The sequence below is a fragment of the Ostrinia furnacalis genome, unplaced genomic scaffold (assembly GCF_004193835.3).
Source record: "Ostrinia furnacalis isolate ACB-3 unplaced genomic scaffold, ASM419383v2 OfSCF4318, whole genome shotgun sequence".
NCBI lineage: Eukaryota > Metazoa > Arthropoda > Insecta > Lepidoptera > Crambidae > Ostrinia > Ostrinia furnacalis.
The window spans coordinates 47,553-69,864 of record NW_021134557.1 but is presented as its reverse complement, the minus strand read 5'-3'; the positions used below and the strand labels follow the sequence as shown (position 1 = coordinate 69,864).

At 39.3% G+C, this 22,312-nt stretch overlaps 1 protein-coding gene across 2 annotated transcripts in view; it reads left to right on the top strand.

Moving 5' to 3' along the window:
• The first annotated feature begins 690 nt into the window (after positions 1 to 690).
• Kettin (kettin protein) overlaps positions 691 to 22,312 on the top strand; it is a 38,560-nt gene continuing 16,938 nt past the window's right edge. For both annotated transcript variants that reach the window (XM_028313671.1, XM_028313670.1), the window contains exons 1-2: positions 691 to 1,024; positions 19,888 to 21,553. In XM_028313671.1, the coding sequence (XP_028169472.1) occupies positions 886 to 1,024; positions 19,888 to 21,553 (1,805 nt within the window). In that variant the 5' untranslated portion in view covers positions 691 to 885. The remainder of the gene's footprint in view (positions 1,025 to 19,887; positions 21,554 to 22,312) is intronic.

Here is a 22,312-nt window from a genome sequence, read left to right as displayed (position 1 = left end):
GTTTTATTAGTGTTCGAGTGCAATTATGTTTCTACAGCTCTAGGTTATTGAGTGCTATTTTGTATAATTGTTAAATTTATGTTTTACACCAAAACACGGGTTTAACAAACAAGCAGTAATTCGACATTTGATAGACACTAACAAGAATCGTAGAAATGTTTATTTCCAATGGAAATTAAAGAAAGTGGCCAGCAAATAAATAACTTCGCTTTCGACTTTTAAGGAAAAAACTGCGTTACAAACTTTGGCAGTTAAATATGCAGTAGTTTTTGTGAAGTGTTTAAAAATGCTAGATTACTATCTAACAGTTAGCAGTAACCGGCGAAACAGGCCACCGTAGTGTTCGTTGATCTCATCAGAGCAAAGTTATGCTTTCGCTTGAATTACTCGTAACAGTAGCGCTATTTGCTTGTTAAAGAATTAACACAGTTAGCGTTTTACTCGTATTTACCGAGTTACATCTGCGCAAACAGTGTGAAGTTTTGGTATTTTATGGCGTATTGAATTGATATGTGTATTGTGCGAACTATATCGGGAAGGTTCGTGTTGGAGATCCTGGAGGTATGCGAAATTTGCGGGCTCGCGGGGCGCAGAGGGGCGGCGGCGCGGGAGTGCGCTGGTCTCGAAATAACCCGTCGTATTTCGGTCGCGGCCCCCCGCGCCACCCCTCGCGGCGCTCGCGCAGCGCGCGCTCCACACTATCCGCTAACTATTCGCAATCGACCGACGTCTTGGTTGTTGGACTTGGGTTATAATGACTTGACTTCTGCTAAATGAACCCGTGGACTACTAGTATAAGTTATAAGTGGCGTATTATCAAGAGTTCCGTAAGGACAAGTAGCGTCGAGTGAGAGTTTTTTGTGCGTTGTGCTGCGCCGCGGCGTGATGGAGAAGCAGTCGAGGTGGTCCTCGGAGCAGCGCTCCGAGCAGCACTCGGAGCAGCACTCGGAGCGGCGCGTGCAGCAGGAGCGCGTGCAGCGCACCGAGCACCACTACTCGCGCCAGATGATGACCCAGCACCAGGGTGAGTGCTGCACTGTACCTGTCATACGCATCCACACCATCGGTCCGCCCGACTAACCTGCTGAGCGACTAGCCTAAGGCGGGGGCGGGCGGCGCGCGCGGCCGTCCGCCCGCGAGTGTATTTGGTTTCCTGGTGCGTAACTTTATTTGTGCATAGCGCTTTTCCTCCGAGCGAGATGGTGCGCCTATTCTGGGGACGCGTGGGCGGGCGCGGCCGGGCGCCCGCATACTTTCCGCGCTCGCTTTTCTCGTTACATCCGAGGAATGATCTCACTGTCTCCGCTCGCCGGCGAATGCATCGGCAACGGGAACGTGAACTCTCGCCCGACCGCTTTTATGCAACAGTTAAAACTTAAATGGCGCGCGAGAGTTCACGAGTCCCTCCACTAAGGTCGCTGCGCGAACTCACGCATCGAAACTTGTTTACTTTTATGGTACAAATTCGAGTCCTAACATGGAGGTTGAACGAATAATGTTCTCATTCAAGGATTACTTTTTTACTCGGCTCCATCTCGGATTGCGAAACTAGGCCGACTATTATTGAGAACCGTAACTCGTTTTGCCGAAGTGGACTGTCTCGGGTTTGTCACACATCACCATCACCGTTCGAGAGATGAGCATGAAAAAAACAAATGAAAATATGAAATCGAGTCGAGGTGTATGTTGCATTGTTGCGTGTCGCGTCGCAAATCGCTGATTGCATAAAAACAACATAAACACGAGAGAAAACGATCGCATCGAGGAATGTACGCGGCGCACGAGTAGCGGCCCGCTCGGCCTTTGTTGAATTTAGAAATGACCATTGATCAATTGTGCTTTCGGAAATGATGGTCGTGATTCAGCTAATTGTAAGATCCGTCCAAACATGATTAGTTGCTTTCTCGCATCAATCGATGCTATGATAGCTTTAAAAATCTTCAAATATCGAGGCGATCGGTGATACTGGCAGCGGCCGGGGCGACACTTGTACAAACGCGCATTTGGCGCAAATTGAACAACAAACAGAGGTGTCGTGGGACCGCTCGCGTGACTCATGCGCCGACGCCGGTAATCGAGTTAGTCTAAACGGAATGAGATGCAACCTGATTTACATACCCGCCTTTCAGTAAATGAATTAGCTCAATTAATGTACACATGTTTATGATGATTTTAATTTGTAAACTTACTTTGAAAGACAACGAATAGAGTCACGTATTATCGACTTAGCGGTCGTCAACGGGGCCATGTTTTAAATAATTTAACCTCACACGCGACGATTCACGTTTAGTAAGAGAGAGATGTAATCATCTGATGGAAACTATTAATGATAGGTATTCGATATTCTTATAAATAAAGGATCTACCTTGATTATACCAAACTCATCACGTGAACGAATAATAAACATAACGTAAGCAGTAGAACATCGTAGTAACTCTTATAGTAAATAAAACACGGTCATAGAGAACACAGTCAGCGCGGCCCCCCGTTGTTCGCGGCGTTTTTGCTTCGGTGCATCAATTAACCGTTTTCTATTTCTATGTTCGACTGAGAACTAAAGCATAATGGAGCATTACGCCGCGAAAAACGCTTCTGCCACAGCGTTTTCACTCTCGGGGAACGTGGCACTGGCGATCACGCTTCTTGCCGGGCCCACTCAGCCGCGCCAACGTGTGTCAATCATCATTAATGACTAATTGTATGTTGCAACGCGAATTACCTATGTGCTCTGCGATTTTTTAACTATGCAATCATCACAACTTGGAACCACAACTTCATGTTAAATATCATTAAATCTAATTAGACTATTACTTCTTGAACTTTTATCAAGGATCAGTGCCTTCTTTATTTGATGATTGGTCCGTATGTATCGCCGAGTGCACACGCTCAGTGTCGAGATGTTGCATGTGGGGGGCCCCCGCGACGAATGCAATATTTCGGTCAAAAATTATGATCCGTCACTTGCAGCCTGCGATACAAATGCCGAACCTCTTTGCAAACAATGGCTTGAACCCATCACTTTCCGATAACAATAATTTTGGTCACCATGTTGTGGTTTGCGATACTAAATTAAGATGTTAAGACAATAACAACCACACTAAGGATTATCATTGGCATTAAAAACGTCGTGTATGAGTTTAATTGGCGGCATTAAGACGTCGAGGCGGGCAACGGTCGCGCATAGCGGCCGCCGCTCATTGTAACGTAACACCTTAACTGTAGCGCGTTGCGGTGCCTGCCCTCATCTCGCTCGACCTAGTCACACTGGGGGCATGCGCAGTAGTTCCACTCCCATATTGTTGATACCCAAACAAATCAGGCGTCAATAAGCTGACGTTGTTTGGTCTAACCTTACCTATCTTAAGCAATCTGAATTTAGTCAACCCAACGTTTCACATCGTCACCCACTACATATTTCATACAACTCACTATGACTCCGAGGCTAGCTAGGCCATGTTCATGACACCTCCGAATTTCGTCAGACCACCAGACAGGCCGCTCGGCGCATTGGCTAATGGTCGTTCGCAGCGTGGCTACTGCCAGTAACTATGCTATGATCAAATCTCTGCGCACGCGCTCCCAATCTCGCACGTACTGACATACCACGCGTCGAAGCCATCATGCGCGTTACTGTTCGAGATGAATATCATCCGATGTAGAGCATGGGGTAGCTGCTGATAGCCACTGTTCACTAAGAATTCTATTCAATAAGCTGTTACTTTGGATTGGATACAATAATTATGTAATTTAAATTATATTCATGTAAGGTTAAATGGAACATGCCGTGGAAAATCGAACCAATTAAATTGACTTTATTGCTCACAATTTCATATTCATTACACACAGCTACATTGCATAATATGCACGACTAATATAACAGGAAGTAATGATAAGAAGTTACCTGTAGTGATTATATTTACTAAAATTTTAGAAGGTTTATGTCAGGTCAGAACTCTACCAAATATCTACTGCGAAATTCCGGAAATTCTTTAAGTTTAAGTTGTAATATTTTATTGTCCAAAACAAAAATGAAAGGCAATTGTGCGATTCACGTAAGCACAGGCGTCCCGCGGCCTAATGGCGATGAGCGGTCGAAAGTGCAAGCGGGGTCAGCGCGCGACCCGCCGTGCGCCGTCGCATCGCAGCGGTTTTACTACAATCGCAGTTCATTGCCGCCATTTTTTCGATGACACAATGCAAATACCTCTTAACTCTTTTCTGGATGGTAACTCTTACTTTATCCGCGAAATATTAAAGCCATCCAATAAAACTGCTCAATCAATAAATTATTTTTGTAAGAGTGATATTGACAGCACTTTTAAGTTACTAATATTGTTCGTCATTGGAAATCATGAAACTCGCTATCTTATTGCCACTATCTAATCGTAGTGTCAGAAAAGAACTCATTAATTGTTTACGTTTGGTTATTAAACTCATTAATTAACAATAATTATTTTTAATGGTTTTGTAAATATTAGCCGCTCAGTTATTTAATCAGTGGAGGGTAACGTTTAACAATACGACATCTATCATAATCATTATAAAACACATATAAATATCAATCAATTGTTTAGTGACAAAAAAGTGCCTACCGAGTGCATTACACGCTCGTATCTACATACTTCGTACATTCGTTGCAGTTTTATGAATCTTAGAATGAATCGATTTCTATGAGGCGAAGGTCGTGGTGTCACGAACGTCGCTTGAAAGTTCAAGCGGTAAAAAAAGATAATGAAGTCGCAACCTGCGCCAGGGGGCGCCCGCGACGCTTTCTACGCGGCGTTGCTCGTAGTATTAAAACTCAAAGTTCTTGAAAGTTGTCAGAAATTCACATAAATGTATTGCTGAAAAAAGTTTTCGAACTTGAACAATCGCAATCGGTTTTCGTCTGCCTGTACTGTCTTCCATGTATTATTGCTAAAGAAAACAACGCGTGAAAACTCGCAATTGTAATAAAAGACATAAAATGACACTTTTCTGCACGTAATTTGGGCGGATTACTAATGTTTGGCCAAAAAACGTTTCCCAAATTATCACATCGCAAACAACGTTTCGCAAATTTTCATTTGGCAAATTCTCATTTGGCAAAGCAACTTATTGCAAACTTTTAATTCGCAAATGTTTTTTTTGGCATATTATTGTTTGGCAAATTATTGTTTGGCAAAGTATGGTTTGCCAAATGTTTCATTAGGCAAAAATATTTCACGATAAACTATTTACAAAATAATTTGATTGGTGCATAGAATGGTATACAAATTAGCTTTTGGTTACTATTTTGTTTAGTGGGTAGTTAATATAACATTTGTTCTACATAAATTTCCTTATTTCATTATTTGTATCGAAATTTCCAAATGATTCATTAACAATAGAGGTGATTCTAGCGCTCGGCGGCCGCTACCGCGGCACGCTTCGCTCGCCTTCGCGCATTAAGGGTCACTGTTCTAACCTAACCTAACCTACTATTTTCTGCAATACCTACTTTTTGCAACCATACTATTTTCTACAATGTTTTACATAAAATTATTGTGAAAACCATGATCATGTGCCTTATGCTTTGATTTGTGGGTAGGTAACGGTGGGTAAGTATGTGAAGTGGCAATTTGACCAAACAAATTATTTGGGATATAATATTTGGCAACATAAAACATTTGCTATATAAACATTTGCCAAGTAAAATTTGGCCAAATGATAATTTGACCAAATGAATTAGTTGCGAAAAGTACAGTTGCTAAAAGTTCATTTGGGAAATGAAACTTTGGCGATAAGTTGTTTGCGAAGTGAAATTTGGCGAAAAGTAATTTGGCCAAACGGAAGGATACCAATTTGGGCAGTATTTCGAAAGCAGTTACGGTGGTCCCGTCAATGCCGCTGCACCTTACTTTTACCTCTTATCACCAACGTTCGATCGCGCCCGAATCGCCACTTTCGCCGTTCGCAGGCAGAGCAGAGCAGAGCCAGAGCCCGGCAGCTAGCGGTGCTCCCCGAGCCGGCCAGCCCGGGCCTGCGCTCGGTGCACGCGCAGCCTAAGCGCCTGTTGATTGACGCTGCCGAGCGCCGCTTACCAGCTTAATTGTGTGTCAAACACGAACACAATTATATTAGCTCGAGTTATAATGTTTGCTTGATCAATTAGCATTGATTTCCGAACAATTTACTTCAATTCCAATCTGCCGGACTGTCTACATTACATACAACAATCGCATTTCTTAAACTTTCTAAGTAAACATTCTCTGATTTGTTTCTACTATTTATTTTTATTCTATACATTATTGATTTACTTTTTATTGAGTTTAGAAATTTCCAGCTTGATTCTTCGAATTTCAACAAATTTAGTGAAACAAATTGACACTTTCCAAACTTGTTTGTCTGTAATTGGACCAATTAGAAGAAAAGTATTTTCGTCATTTTGATTGGCGCTATCTGGTTAGTATTTATTCTGTTAAGGCCCCACACAAAGATCAGCCCTTTTTAAGTCACAGATGTGATGTTATTGCAGCTGTGATCTTTTTTTGGTCACAGATCTTCTTTTATAAACAGTATAGGTACAATAAATATCGGTAATGTTACTGGTTTGCTTGCAAACTATGCCCCCTCAGCGTGAGCACTAACTAGTATGAATGGCGAAACACGGTTTGAAAACTTTGTGACGTACTCGCGAGACAGCAAACGAACTTTGGCACGTGTGTGTGCCTAGCCTATTGAAGCTGTGGAGTGTTTGAGCTCGTCAGAGAATGTTTCTATGGGCTTTGTGTCAAATTAATTATTCATACCATTCCCTGAATCTCCTAACGAGCAGAAACAACTTAGAAAGTGGTAGTTGTGATGGCGGAAATTGTCATCTGCCTCACTCACATAGATAACTGGCCTAAACCATGTAGATGTCATGCAGAACTTTCGCATGTTTATTTCTCCGTACTTTGAAAGTAATCAAGTGAAAAAAAAACCATTCAATTGAAAACGTTGACTTCGAACACCTTTCTATTGCACGACATTCTGTGTCGGGAACCGTTTGGTATTCTCTAGATCATAAATAAATAACAGGTACCTACTATAATTATGTTTCTCATGCTGCAAAGTCGCAAACTAAGAATGAAATAGGTGTGTACAACTCTATTTTCAACCGACTTCAAAAAAGGAGGAGGTTCTCAATTCGACCCGTATGTTTTTTTTTTCTATGTTTGTTACGCGATAACTCCGCCAATTATGAACCGATTTGAACAAATCTTTTTTCGGCGTATAGGTAATACCTCAAGGGTGGTCCCATTTAAATTTAATAATAGAAAAAACAACCCCCAAGGGTGGAAAATTGGGGATGAACTTTTTTATACGCAATATTTCCGCCGATTATAAATCAATTTGAACGATTATTTTTTTGTTGAATAGGTATTATCAAAAGGGTGGTTTCATGCGAATTTGAAGAAAATATTTCACCCCCAAGGGTGGAAAATTGGGGATGAACTTTTTTATACGCAATATTTTTAATTTTTAGTTTTTTTTTTGTGTTCACGCATTTGAAGTCGGTTTTATTTTTTTTAAAAGTTAATTATCGAATACCTATATTTCACCGTCCCCGATCTATTTTAAACATCTGCCCTCTACCTTAAGGTTGTCTGGAAAGACAACAATCTTAGGGTAAATAGCTAGCTATTACCACAACTGCACGGTGAAACCATCATATCTGGATGGTATACAGAGTCTGCGCCGCCGACCACTAGCCCCTAGAATCTAGATTGCTGAAAGCCGTAATGACGTTGAAAGTGTGCACAAACTTTTCGAATACTACGGTGGCTTTCATCAGAAACTATAACGTCGTATTACCCGCCATTACCGCCGGCCCGGTGATTAGCCGAGCCATGCGCGATCGAGGCGCAGTCACGGGCGCGTGAGATGCGGCCCAATGCCAGCACTGGCGGCTGTGCATGGAATATGCAACTTACAAAAAGTTAATTCGAAGCTTGATTAAGATTAATTATGCATTCTAATAATAATTACACTGATTATCTAGCTATTAACTAAGCTAAAGCTACTTACTTCAGTGGCTAATCCATACTTTCGTAAAAAAATATAGTGCACATCAATCACTATGATTACAACGATACACTATGCATAACTGTATAATATTTCTGAAAATTTCTTAAATAGGTACGAGAATTGAATAGATTTACTGAACGAACTCATTGCATCAATTCATCGCATAATATCACATGAAACAAAACCAAAAACGGTTATCATATCTTTTTATCCCTGAAAGAAAACATTATTTCACCAGCCATCACCAAAAATATTGAAATAAAATTATGAACGTTCAAAATATGAAACTCTCGTGAATATTTAAAAGGAAATCTCTTCTGACTAATATGTAGGTTATATTGGGTAGTGTGGTCTGAATTCGTAAGCAATATTTTTGTAAACCTATTTCCAACATTCCCTTGATTTTCCACTTGTACATTATGTAGGTATGTAATAATTTTAGGATTTAACCGATAAAGCTTTTGAGTTATATTTAAAGCAGCGTAAAATGTTGAAGTTCCAATTCATGCAAAATCGAAAAGATGGTTTTTTTTTATGATTGCGAGAAAAAACTGAGTATCTATTTATTAAAAAAACTAGAGATGATTAAATAAAAACTGATAGATATTGTGCTTATTCGGTAAGGTCACGAACAACTTTTCCTTGGTTATTATTTCTATTGTTAAACCTATGTTTCTTGTGTTGTGTGAATCTATGTATTTTATTGTTGTTATTTTCTACTTCTGCTACATTCGTTCACCAATAAAGCACTAACTTGCGAAATGACGCGTAGCGATCTCACGCATAGCTCGATGCGTGCGCGTAGAGTCGCGTGCCGAGCGAAATTGAACAAGCAATTAAATCAACAACGAATGAGTTGGCTGCGAGTGGTCTTAACGGTCGTAAGTACAAAGTAATTGCTAAAAATTCTTTACCATTTCATCATGAAAGCTTTTTCAGTGTGAGCCATACGGTTCGCCTTGGCAACATTTTACATGAAATCTTTTTTGGAGGGATCATTTACTTCTGAAAGTAGGTCCCAAGTTTTGCTCATAACGGATTTCCCTGTCCTGTGGCCATTCTTAGCAATTTCGCAAATTATTTTGATATCCTATACCTATACGTCTATTTTAGTTATCATGGATAAGAAAAATCTGTCAGATTTATGGGATATTTAAATTGTGGAGTAGCTACCCATATTTGCGGTCGGAGTCCACGATAAATTACCCGTTATTTGGTCGTTGGCGAGTTGAATGCCTTGTGGATATGACTATTGTCGAGCAATTTGCCAAGTGAAGCTGTGAAGAACTTTAACGACAAATAAAACAAGTCAACAATAAGTCCAAGTAACTAGTCAGGAATGTCAGCTAACCAGTGAAAATACTAGTAAATCTGAAGAGTATGCAGGTGGATGACACTGCGCGTGAGACGTGGTGACGCTCGCTTCGAGCCGGCGCGCGCGCCGACTAAATAGGCTCTACATTAAGGACTATATTTGCACCTGAATTGTCACTCTTGAACTAAATTTGAATTGTCCGAGCAACCAGCCCCGTAAGTAAATCGAATTAATTATCTCTCTGTAGTCGCCCCGGCATGCGCATACATTAAGTTTAATAACCTGATGATACGCGAGATAAAGGTTGTTCTATGATTTGTTATGGCTTGTGCTCTCCAAAATTGAATCTTGATGATGGTTTAATCGCATACAAAGACTATCTCCGTGTTGGCTTAGAAAGATTGTAGAAAAAGTATTGATAGTTTTCACAGAGATTACCATCAATTGAATAATCCTATTGACTCTACTGGATGTAACTACTACTGAGTAATGAAATAGTAAAATATTTTATTATAAAAAATTGGTGTCAGTTAAATGAAGGTTAGTGTGCGAAAGTAAATTATTAATACCTAAGCAAAATTGTCGCCTGCGGCATTAGGCGTTCAGAGGGATTTATATACATTTGTGATCAATTACATTGTTCGAGAAAGACGTGGATATTTGACTTTGTTTAAATAATAATAGTGGGCTTCATACTCTTATTTACACCTTAGTAAAATATTTTTTTAGTAAACGTGTGTGAATTGAACAATAATGTGAAAATGAAAGTTCGGCCAAGTTTCATTGCCGACAGCGTATGCGACATTAACGGTGGGACTTAGATAAGCGGTGTGAACTTGCATAGTAATTGATCTCAGTTTTGCATTTTGTTGTTGCACTGTTTAAGTTCAATAGAGCATAGTAATAGTTTTGGCTGTACAAACTTTTACTGACCTTTGGTATGTTAGATACTATTAATAATGCATTTCTCATGAAAAAAAATATCTTACATTCGCATATCCTGAAAACCACATACCTTTAATTGGCACGCATCTATAACTAAACTACCAAGTCGGTTAATCTGTAATTTAAATGTTTAATGAATTATAGCATGCATATTTTAGTAGCTACACCGCGTATTTTATAGCCAGATAAAGGAAGATTCGGAATGCCGAACGAATATAATGAATAATTTTAATTATTGTATTATAATTACGCCTGAGACTCGTTTATTGCTCATTCTCGTTTCACTTCTAACTCTGTGTTCAATAGGTGCATGACAAAACTCCACACGTAATGACAGCAAACGCAACGAACGTAAAATCAAATGATTTGCATTGCCACTTTCTCAAGTCAATACAATTTCCTATTAAAACATATTTTACGTATTAAAAAGCGTTGATCCTTCTTTATCTATTCTAATAAAACATATTTTGTCAAATTAATTAAATATTAGTTGAGCTCATCAATGAGGTCGCCCCTAAATACCACGATTCCCGCGTGTTTAGACAACAGCTAATTATATGCCCATTTTATATTATTCTATCAGTTGGGAGCGATGCGTAACGAGTTTGTTTCGAGTGGAAATATTTACACCGTTATGTGTTTACATTTACTGTTGGTCGACCAAACTGTTATTTGTAAAATAATAGATAATTAAGTTGTAAGAGTTTACTCTGTTATTTTGGTGGCGATTAAGTTCCGTGTGGGCGTGTGTGGTGGCGCTGCGTGGTGATTAGCTGAGCAAACATGGCGTAGGTTTTGGAAAAATTACTATAATATTAATTGCAATTGTGGAACGGTTCGCATTTCTTCTGCGGGTGGTTCGGTTGGCCAGCGCGGCGTCAGCACAGGGCTGCCTACGAGATTGTATACATATACATTATTATGTATATTTCAAGCTAGGTGTGTCGTCAAGTTGGGGGTACAGGTATGCACTATACTATAGTGGATAGTTATGGAGTGGATACTTCGAATCAAAATAAGGTTTGCCAAAAAAATTCCCCAAGGCAAGAGAATTTAACTATCGTACAGTAAATAATTTACTTACATTTTATAACTGATATTAAATGTAATGTAAGCAAAATGATGAATCTGTAAATAAGGAAAGTACAGTTAAGTACATGTAGGGTATTCTTGAACTTTTAGGAAGTATTATGTGCATGTTGTGCATGTTGCAATGGCAGCCCTATGTAAGCCAATTATATCGGTACTAACGGCAGCGATCGCCTTCAGATAGCACGAAAGATATGCAATTTAAAAAAGGTTATTTACTAAAAAAAGCTTTGTACTTATCGAAACCGGTTCCGTCGGATCACGCCACCGTATCGTTCGTCAAAGTTTAATGGACAGCATGATCGATCGCCGAAGCCAATGATCGAAATCATAACAGTTAATGTGATTAATTGTAATTATGAATGATATCCGACGGTCGAGGCTTCCTAGTTTTGGTGAAGTCAACCAATTAAATTATCGCTACTGTATTGCGCGGTAACAACGTCCGTCTCGCCATTGAGCGCATCAGTCGGTGCATTCCCGGCTGCCTTCCGGGTTCCTATGAGCAAGTTTCACTTTCCCTGGGGCGGAGAAGCCTTGCAGCTAATCAATGTTTTAGCTAAGTACTGACGCACCTACAGCTTGGCTGATAAGAAGACCTTTTAGGGTGATAAGAAGACAGTATGATCACTTGCGACTACAGCCTTGTTAAGGCAGGCAAACCAGAAATACCACGTCTGGTGTTCTGAAAGTTCTATGTTTCCATGGAAAAAGAAAATTGTCCTTAAGCGGAAGCTAAAATAAGTCGAGAAAATGTATTAAAATTTTACGTAACGTATTATGTAAAATAAATCGGAAGGAACTAGTAAAAAACTAAAAAACTCATAAAACTCATTTATTTCTGTAAATAGGCTTAAAAAAAGCACTTTTACACGTCCCAGTATTAACCATACCACTGCTTCAGGACAATAAATGGGCCAGTGCTGAGAAGAAGCAGCGCAAGAAACTCAGTCACTATTGTCAGCCTCTTTTTCAAAGGTTTACATGCTTTAAAATGTACAAAGTTATAAATATTTATGCGAGCTAGGCAGTAAAGTATCCCAAACATTTTTATCTTTTAAATAATCATCGACTTTATAGTAGCCCTTTTTCATTAAGGTACTTTTAATATGTGCTTTGAATTTATGAATGGGTAGTTCTACAACAGTTTGTGGTAATTTATTAAAGAATTTAATACATTTTCCCATAAATGAATTACCAATCTTATGCAATCTGAAATTTGGAACGGCAAGTTTATTTTTGTTTCTTGTATTAAAGTTATGCAAATCGCTCTTTTTCGTGAATTGCTCTATATTTTTGCGGACATATAAAAGGTTTTCATAAATGAACTGTGAAGCTACTGTCAGTATGTTAATTTCCTTAAAAAAATCTTTCAAGGAAAATCGGGGTCCAAGGTTATAAATGGCCCGCACTGCTCTCTTCTGCAGAACAAACACAGTTTCAATGTCCGCGGCTGAGCCCCACAACAATATGCCGTATGACATTATACTATGAAAATAGCTAAAATATACTAGCCTTGCCGTTTCAATGTCAGTTAATTGCCTTATCTTTCTCACTGCAAAAGCAGCCGAACTGAGCCTTTTTGACAAAGTTTCAATATGAGGACCCCATTGAAGTTTAGCATCTAAAGTGATTCCCAGGAATGTTGTGGAATTTATGCTATTTAATGGTTCATTCTTCACCATTAATTGCGTGGAAACCTGCCTCACATTAGGTAAGGTAAATTTAATGCACTTAGTTTTGTTTGCATTTAACAATAAGTTGTTAACAGTGAACCAATGTAGAACCTGTGAGAGTGTGTTATTAATATCGTCAAAATTTACTTTACCTCTATCAACTTTGAAAATGAGAGATGTGTCATCAGCAAATAACACAATATCACACAGATCTTTTACAAAGTAAGGAAGGTCATTAATATAAATAAGAAATAGCAAAGGTCCTAATATTGATCCCTGCGGCACACCCATAGTAAGAGGTGCTCCAGAAGACTCAGTTCCGTTAATACAAACTTTTTGTTTTCTGCCTGTGAGATACGAGTTCAGCAGATCAAGTGACTTATTCGAAACACCATAATGTCGCAATTTGTTTAGTAAGGTTTGGTGGTCTACACAATCAAACGCTTTTGAAAGATCACAGAAAATACCAACAGCGTCCTTTTTACTCTCCCAAGCATCAAAGACGTGTTTCAATAGTGCTACCCCAGCGTCAGTAGTACTTCTACCTTTCGTAAAACCAAATTGCTTATTGTGTAATAATTTGTTAAAAATGAAGTGAGATAGAAGTTGGTGGAAAATAATTTTCTCAAAAATTTTGCTAAGTACTGGTAGAATAGAAATCGGTCGAAAATTAGAGGGGTCACATTTGTCACCGGCCTTGAACAATGGAATTATTTTACTTAACTTCATTAAGCTAGGAAAGCAACCTTGATCAATACATGTATTAAAAATGAATGCAAGGTGAGGAGCTATGGTGTCAATAATTGTTCCAATTATACTGACTGAGATTCCCCAAAGGTCCTATATCCTAGTAAATCAGTCCAACCAATATGTCTAGAACACTACAGAAATACAATAATATCAGTGTGTTTACCTGTCAAACTATCTTATCGTGACTTTTTATTGCTGTCTGTTTTGTTTAAGCGAGATCTTGTTGTGTGTTCTTGGTATCTAGGTACTTAGTTACTTGTTCATGATACTATTTATAAATGTTATGTTCGATAATAATAAATGCTTGTTATTCTTGTGAAGAGCTGAGCGTTGAGCGTGTCTTTCGCACCCCGTTCAGCAGATAAGGTTTGGCCAAATCAACGCATGGAGCAAGCGTACACGATGGCGATTAGACTTAAACGCATTGATCGCCATCGCAATCGCGTCCGCAGGATGATCGCGTTGGTTAGGCCAAATCTATAGCGTCAGGAACAATGAGTGACGCTGCGCGTGCGCGGGTAGCCGAGACAGTTACAAAGAAGGTGCGATTCAGCGAGGCCGCTGGCCATATGGCGCGCGGGCGCGGGTCATGCGCAGGGCTGACAGTATATAAAATTACAATCTCTCACGCAATTCTACAATTACAATTGAGACTAATTTCAAATTACTTTTAAATAGAAAACTCATTTTTTCTGTTTAGTAGTCCGTAGTCAAATAATGATAAAAAGGATAGGGGCAAGCGAACTAATTCAGATCAATAAAATGATGATCTCCCTCCCTGCCAGATGGGCAGGGCCTACTCACTAAAACGAAGGTGTCCTCCCAAAGTCTTTGGAACACAGACGTAATTCGCTGCGTCTTGCAATGTTGGATTGTATGGACCGAGACCATAGTAATATACGTTGTAATATCGAATTTGTATATGACAGTGGTTAGTGTCGCATTACGTATGCTTTCGAGACACCTCACTGACCTCGCCGGGGACAGACCTGACACAATCTCAGCGTAACGTCCCCAAACAACGAGACCCAGAATGTCGTATGTGTATGGTGTACTCAGTGCCTAGATAACACGAAATTGAATGTAAGATGAAAGTACGAGTAACTGAGACTACTATACTAGCGCAGCGATCTTAAAGCACTTTGATCATATGGAGCGAGTTTTTCCAAAATAGGGACAATACACCTACTCAAATGTAACCTGCTGTTTACAGTAATACAATAGTATTATTTGTCTCGACGCCTTGTAGGCTTCGTGTGTAGTTTGCATTTGCAACGTGGAACCAGCGTCTTGGTTTGAGCACCGCAGCCAGCTCCGCGAGCGATGAATGTCATCTACTGTTCATGCGTTGATTGATTGCCTCCAGCCTCCACTCTCCGCCAGCGAGCACTAAACAGTACAATCGTAAAATACGCGTCAGATTCCAATTACGCGGCTACCGTGCGGTATTAACAGCGGGTTCGTATTAATTATTAATTAAGTGAAACCCGTCAGTCAGTATGACGAAGTATTGAGTTTCCCGAACGGGAGGGGTCAACCCAGGAATCGATACAAGGAGGTATCGTGCAATCTGCGGTTTTACACCTCCACCGCATTCTGTTCGGTACTACTTACTTCTGTAATTTAGATGGATGAGTCCGTAAAGTAGCAGAGTCTAACTTCACCTTCACAGATCTCTCTCTAAGATAGTATCTAAAATCAGATTGAAGTACCCAGGTAATAAAAATGGTATGTGTTCTTAGACAGACCATTTTTATGGTCACGTGTAATGCGATTCGGCTAATAGCTACCTACAAGGAATTTATGATTAAGGTAAAAAAGCTAACAAATGATTTCGGTTGTTCGTTATGACGTAGGCATCTGCTAAGAAAGGATTTTACAAAACTCCACCCCTAAGGGGGTAAAACGGGATCCACGCGTACGAAGTCGCGGGCGGCCGCCAGTTATGTATAAATGTAAATTTTAACATCTGTTAAATTTTCCTATGAAAGTCACGCGATATTATTCTAAAATGTAGGTACAGTCAAATTAGGTACATTTATGTGTTGTTTTGAAAATGCTAATAAACGTTAGGTGCACCCAGTCGCTAACAGTTCCACGAATGCTTTGATATTCAATTTCATGCTCAAAACCAACATTTGTACAACACGTTCCATTTGCGTGATTTTCAGCTGTAGTCATGTAAATCGGACTACTAAAATTGACTGAAGATATATGTATACTCGTATAACACTGTTATATTTAATATTTAGTGGTTAAAACACGAGCTATTAAATTAACCACCGAATATACCACTGGAATGTGTTGTAAAGATTAATTTGCTAATTGGCTTGAAATTTTTGTTAAAGTCGATACTACTTAAATCAATTGTAATATTTTTTATTACTTAATTTTGTACAAATGTACAATAATAGCAATGAAATAGAAATCTATTGTTATTGATTTTTGCCTATATTGGTCATAAACATAATTATGTTGAGTTTACCTAAAATGAGATTAATTGAATACATAAATATATTAGCAGTACATAGTATTTGTGGACTTTACTGTTCAAGAATCTACTTTTACTACTAATTAAAGCTCCATGAGCACTTGTAGTAACAGTTGACAGGCCGTGTGTTGGTCGGGCGCCAAAACATTGCGTCCAGTCCAACATTCATTTGCGAATATGTACACTCGCGAGCAAAAATATGGAATCACCCTATTTATTCCGAGCGATCATAAGAACTAATTGACTAATAGAAGATCAATAAAAATGGTACCATTTTAAAGGAGATATTATAAACTTAAAATTGATACCATAGATACATACAATACATAGTCATTCAGTTCTTAAGACCGCTCGGAACATAAAGGGGTGATTCCATACTTTTGCTCGTAAGTATAGTTACTATAATACATTCAGCGTACCACTTTTTTGTGTTTTCATTCTTCCAAAATAACAATTATTATTCTTTCTCAGCTAACCTAGTCAAGAATTTAATATAATTCAATAGTTATTACGAGTATTTTATTAATAGGAACTTTATTGCGTTAATAGGAACTTTTGCTCATCATACGGATTGACATGAACAATCGCAATAAATCAGTAATTGGTATGGCGGCGATCTTACCATCGAATTACGATTATTATCTCAGGCAGGTCAAAGGCCATTCAGAACGTGTGCGTTTCCCTTGTATGCCGGTTGTGTTTTATGCGATTTCTCCACATGTTGTTTATTATTGAATAAAATGCATATATTTGATTCTTTGTGATTTAGTGTACCACAAACAATATTCACATTAATTTAATATCCAGAAAGTCTATTAGATTTCTAAAGAAAATATTCTCGATTATAAAAAATATCGATTAGGTTTAAAAGGAGCGCCTCACAATTAATGTCAAAATGGAACTGTATAACTAAATCACCTAACGCTGAATGGAGTATATCATGCGTGCGCGCATCGTCCATGCGTTACATTTATGACAGTTTATTACATACTCCACGTGAGGTGCACTTTGTTTGATTTATATCTTCGACTTAAGTGCATATTACTGACAAGTTACTTTCGCATTTATAATATTAGTATAGAGGTGTAGATTAGTGTCGATTTTTAAAAAGTTCACACGAAGTGATGTAACTGCTTAAAAACTGGTTGGCCTATATTTTTAGAGTAAGTTGTGTGTATTATGGTTGAGGGCCTTGAGGGAGAGTAACTCTTGAAATATTGGTCACTAAAAAGCGCATTCGGTATTTATTTGGTATTGTGAGAACATAATGTGTAATGTTTTTGCTGTGGTTATAATAATGGATGCTTGCATAAATTAAGACGAATAAATTTGAGTAAATGTATTAACAATCGAGCGGATTCCTCTAAATACAGGTTTTTACAAACTTAATGAGAGGATTTCCCCAAAAAATTGTAAAATTTTATTTGGTTGCAATGAATATTAATCTTTTTATTAAATTTTCTACTAAGGTTATAAAGCTGGAGAGTTTGTTTGTTTGGTCTAATTTGAGAAATTCTTTTTGTGTTGGATAGCCCATTTATAGAGGAAGGCTATAAGCAAAGCATCAACCAAAAATGTTGCGATAACGGGAAAAAATATACAAACGCGTTACGAAATCGCGGGCACAGCGCTTGTTCATAATCCATGAATCTAATGTGAACAAAAGAATAAGATGTCTATTGAATCTTAAACGTCAGAAATGACCAGGGACACGCGTGAAATGTTTAATCATTCCCAGTGACCTTGACCCAAAAACTCGAAACCTTGGGACTGATGACGAGTCATTGGTACTTTGATTACGACCTTGAATTTGGACTAATTTAACAACTGCCCAAAGCTAGGCTTGCGTTTAATACATTCTTGTATGGATAAGTCTATTTACATTGATAAATAAATACTACATTGACTCATCATCATTGACTCAACCAATGAGAAATTGTAGTAAATGTAGGAATGCACATTCACACATATTTAAACGAAAATACCTACGCATAGTTGGATGGGTTCATTGTTTTCACTATAATTTTCCAACATACATAACGTAGCTGCTTTTATGATGATCCAGTAAACGTTCTAAGAGGGATGTAGATGTACGGTTGGGCTCGCAACCAATGCAAACTGCACTTCTTTAATTCAGAAACCGGTGAATAGTTGCCCTTACAGGGCAGCTAGTAGCTGCGAAACTGGTCTGCAAGGCCGGTCGCGGCCTGCTGCCTGCTTGCTGCTTTGCGCTTGAAATTTCTCAATGGTTTACTAAGACTCTTCAAGTATTTTTTCGTGTAAGCCCAATATTTAATATAAATGGCCTGCTCGCACTTTATGTTGTATCTTGTAAATTATATCTAATTTCCATAAAGCTTCAGACTTTTACTGACAATTGATAAAACATTTGAATGTTTACATTTTATTCTAAGGCATTTCTCTTTTCTAAAGTAGAACTTGTGTGAAATAAAGGTATACCTACATTAGAGGACGCTGTAAAGCTGAATAAATAGTAAGTCACGTTACATTAATTATAAACAAAGACTAGGAAACTGGTTTAATCTGTACATTTGTGCAATAATTGAAAGAAAGCTTGAGCTTACGACAATTCTCTCTAGCTCATAACAATTTTCACGACCTTCGGTAACATGAACAAGTTTAAGTAGCGTGTTTACCGCAATGAAACAGGGCAGTTAACGTAAAAGGCGGTCGTAACAAGATCCAGAGTGTGCGCTCGAAATAGCCGATCATCCCGCGTGACTCAGGCTGGAGTGCACAGACGAGCCAACCCATGCGGCGTCAGAAGGGCCGCCCGAGGCCCGACAAATGCTCCATCATCTACGTTGATAAAAAAATTATCATTATGCTAATAGTCTAATACTACTTAGAATAACTACATAGGTACTCATAGCACCCAAATCTAGGTAAATGATTTTCTAACAATTTCTCAACTTATACTGTAGTTGAAAGTCGATCCTATTCATATTCAACTATTTCAAAGTTCTAGAACGCAATTACAGAACTAAATTCGAGCCTTTATTTGGCTTGTTTAGTCACATCACTAAGTTATAATGAGTAGGGGTTGAAGATGAGATAAATTGGAAGCATGGACACGTAATCATGTCCAGATATGAGCTGATGTAAGCCAGTGATGATGTTGTCGACGCATTTGGTACTCGGCAAGTGAGGCTACTAGGTCTATTTATAGTAGCAACTCGCCCGCAGCCGCATACACGCATGATTCACTGATGCATTTCAACGCTCGCGTGGATTACAAAATTGTTATAATTAGAACGGACCTGCATATATTTTAGCCGGATTCTTTCACCGGTGTCATTTCTTGAAAGTTATTTACTGCGAGAGCACAGCGGAGCATTAATTCAAAAGTAATTACCTAGTTTTATTTGATTAATTCCATAATTTTGTATTAAGTATTTATTAGTTTATGCTCTGCGAAGTTTTAAATAGAAAGTAAAAAGAAAATTTGCTTATTATAAAAGAATGTGTACTTACTTAGTTTATTTAATCATTCATATATTTACCTAATACTTTAAAAAAGATTAGACCATTGATATTAGTTTCTAATAAGAGTTTCCCTATTGTTACAGTGGAAAGCACCGGGGGCGACCGTCTGGCTATCGCATCGGGCAGGCCCGGCGATCCCTCGCCGCCGATATTCGAGCAAATCTTTAAGAATGCGAGATTTGCGCAAGGCGGCAATGCTAAGTTCGAGGGGAAACTTCGCGGAAACCCCACGCCCGTCGTCTCGTGGACCAGAAAGAAGGCCCCGCTGGTAGAGTGCAACAAGTACAGCATGAGCTACAACGAGCAGACCGGCGACGTGTCGCTGCTCATCAAGCAGATCGGGCCTGGCGACGAGGGCGAGTACACCTGCACGGCCCGCAACCAGTACGGAGAGGCCATCTGCTCCGTGTACATCCAGCCCGAGGGCGTGCCCGTCCCCGCACATCAAACCTCGCAGCAGCACCAGAGCTATCGCCACGTCAGTGAGAGCGTCGAGCACAAATCCTACGGCACCCAGGGCTACAGCTCGGAACAGACACGACAGACACAGAAAGTAGCCTACACCAACGGATCCGACTACTCCTCCACCGAGGATTTCAAAGTAGACACATTCGAATACAGACTCTTGAGGGAGGTCTCCTTCAGAGAAACTATCACGAAAAGATACGTAGGAGAAACCGACATTCACATTAGCACAGAAATCGATAAATCACTTGGTGGTGTGTCTCCACCGAAAATTGCACAGAAACCAAGGAATTCCAAATTACAGGAGGGAGCAGACGCTCAATTCCAAGTGCAATTATCGGGCAACCCCAGGCCGCGAGTAACGTGGTTCAAGAACGGGCAGAGGATAGTCAATTCGAACAAGCACGAAATCGTAACGACACAGAATCATACGACACTTAGGGTAAGAAACACACAAAAGTCTGATAATGGCCACTACACATTACTGGCCGAGAACCCTAACGGATGCGTTGTCACTTCGGCGTATCTAGCTGTAGAATCTCCTCAAGAAACTTATGTACAGGATCACAAATCTCAATACATTATGGATAGCCAGCAGACAGGGATCGAAGAAAGAGTAGAAATTAGTGAAAAAGCTCTTGCTCCGCAATTTGTAAGAGTCTGCCAAGACCGAGATGTCACGGAAGGCAAAATGACGCGATTCGATTGCCGCGTCACAGGCAGACCTTACCCAGAAGTCACGTGGTTCATTAACGATAGACAAATTCGAGACGATTATAATCATAAGATATTAGTAAACGAATCTGGTAATCATGCACTTATGATTACAAACGTCGAACTCAGTGACAGTGGCGTAGTGACGTGCATTGCGCGCAACAAGACTGGAGAAACGTCTTTCCAATGCAGACTGAACGTTATCGAGAAGGAGCAAGTAGTAGCTCCGAAGTTCGTAGAGCGCTTCAGCACGATGAACGTGCGGGAAGGTGAGTCCGTCGTGCTGAGAGCGCGCGCAGTCGGCACCCCTACGCCACGGATCACATGGCAGAAGGACGGCGTTCCGATTATACCCAATCCAGAGTTACGAATCAACACCGATGGTGGGGCCTCGACGCTGGACATCCCTCGAGCCAAGGCGTCGGACGCGGCATGGTACCAGTGCACCGCCCAGAACGTCGCAGGCTCCACCGCCACTCGGGCGAGGCTCTACGTTGAAGTGCCGAAAGAGCCGCCGCCTGAACAGAAGCGTCTTCACTTACCGCGGCCTACGAAAATCATTGAGCCAGAGTGAGTTTAATTATCTATACTTATTAATCCCTAAATAAATATGTTGCAGTCAAAACTCATACTCAGTCAAAACCACTTTTAGCTGCAAAAATCAGTCTAAATTCAAACAAAGTGTTTGATATGTGAAAATTACTTGGAAATCATCAAAAATGTGATAAAAAACTATTTTAAAGTCTAATTTTGATATGATTTGTGCATACAACGTGGTCACACCTACCTACCTTAGATACCACAGTAATGTTGCTTTTTATCTTTTATCATATTTTTAAGAAATCTAGGTATTTGTTAGACAAAATATAAGTAAAATCATAACTTTGTATGAAATTTTAAATGAGGCGAAAGCACTTTTGACTGATTTCTTGTAGTCAAAAGTGGTTTAAACTAACACCCTTGGTCAAAACCACTTTTGACTGGACAAAGAGGAAAGATTTTATTGTTTGTTTGTTTGTCAGGATCAATTTGAAATATTCTTTCAACATTACGATCCTACGTTATTTCTAATGAACACAGGCGGCACTAAATTCGCTAAATCAGCTGGTAATAAAATAAATACTAATACAATTTTCTCATATACTATAATGTTTGTTTAATGATTCGAAAAATATTCAGAAAACATCGATTTCTACTCAGATATTAATATACATTGTTAATAATAGCGTCTATAAATACAGAATATACATTATTTTATTCATATTTATGCATGCTTAAGATAATGCATATTTTGCGTTTATAAAATGTTACATGCTTAGTCAAGCGTTC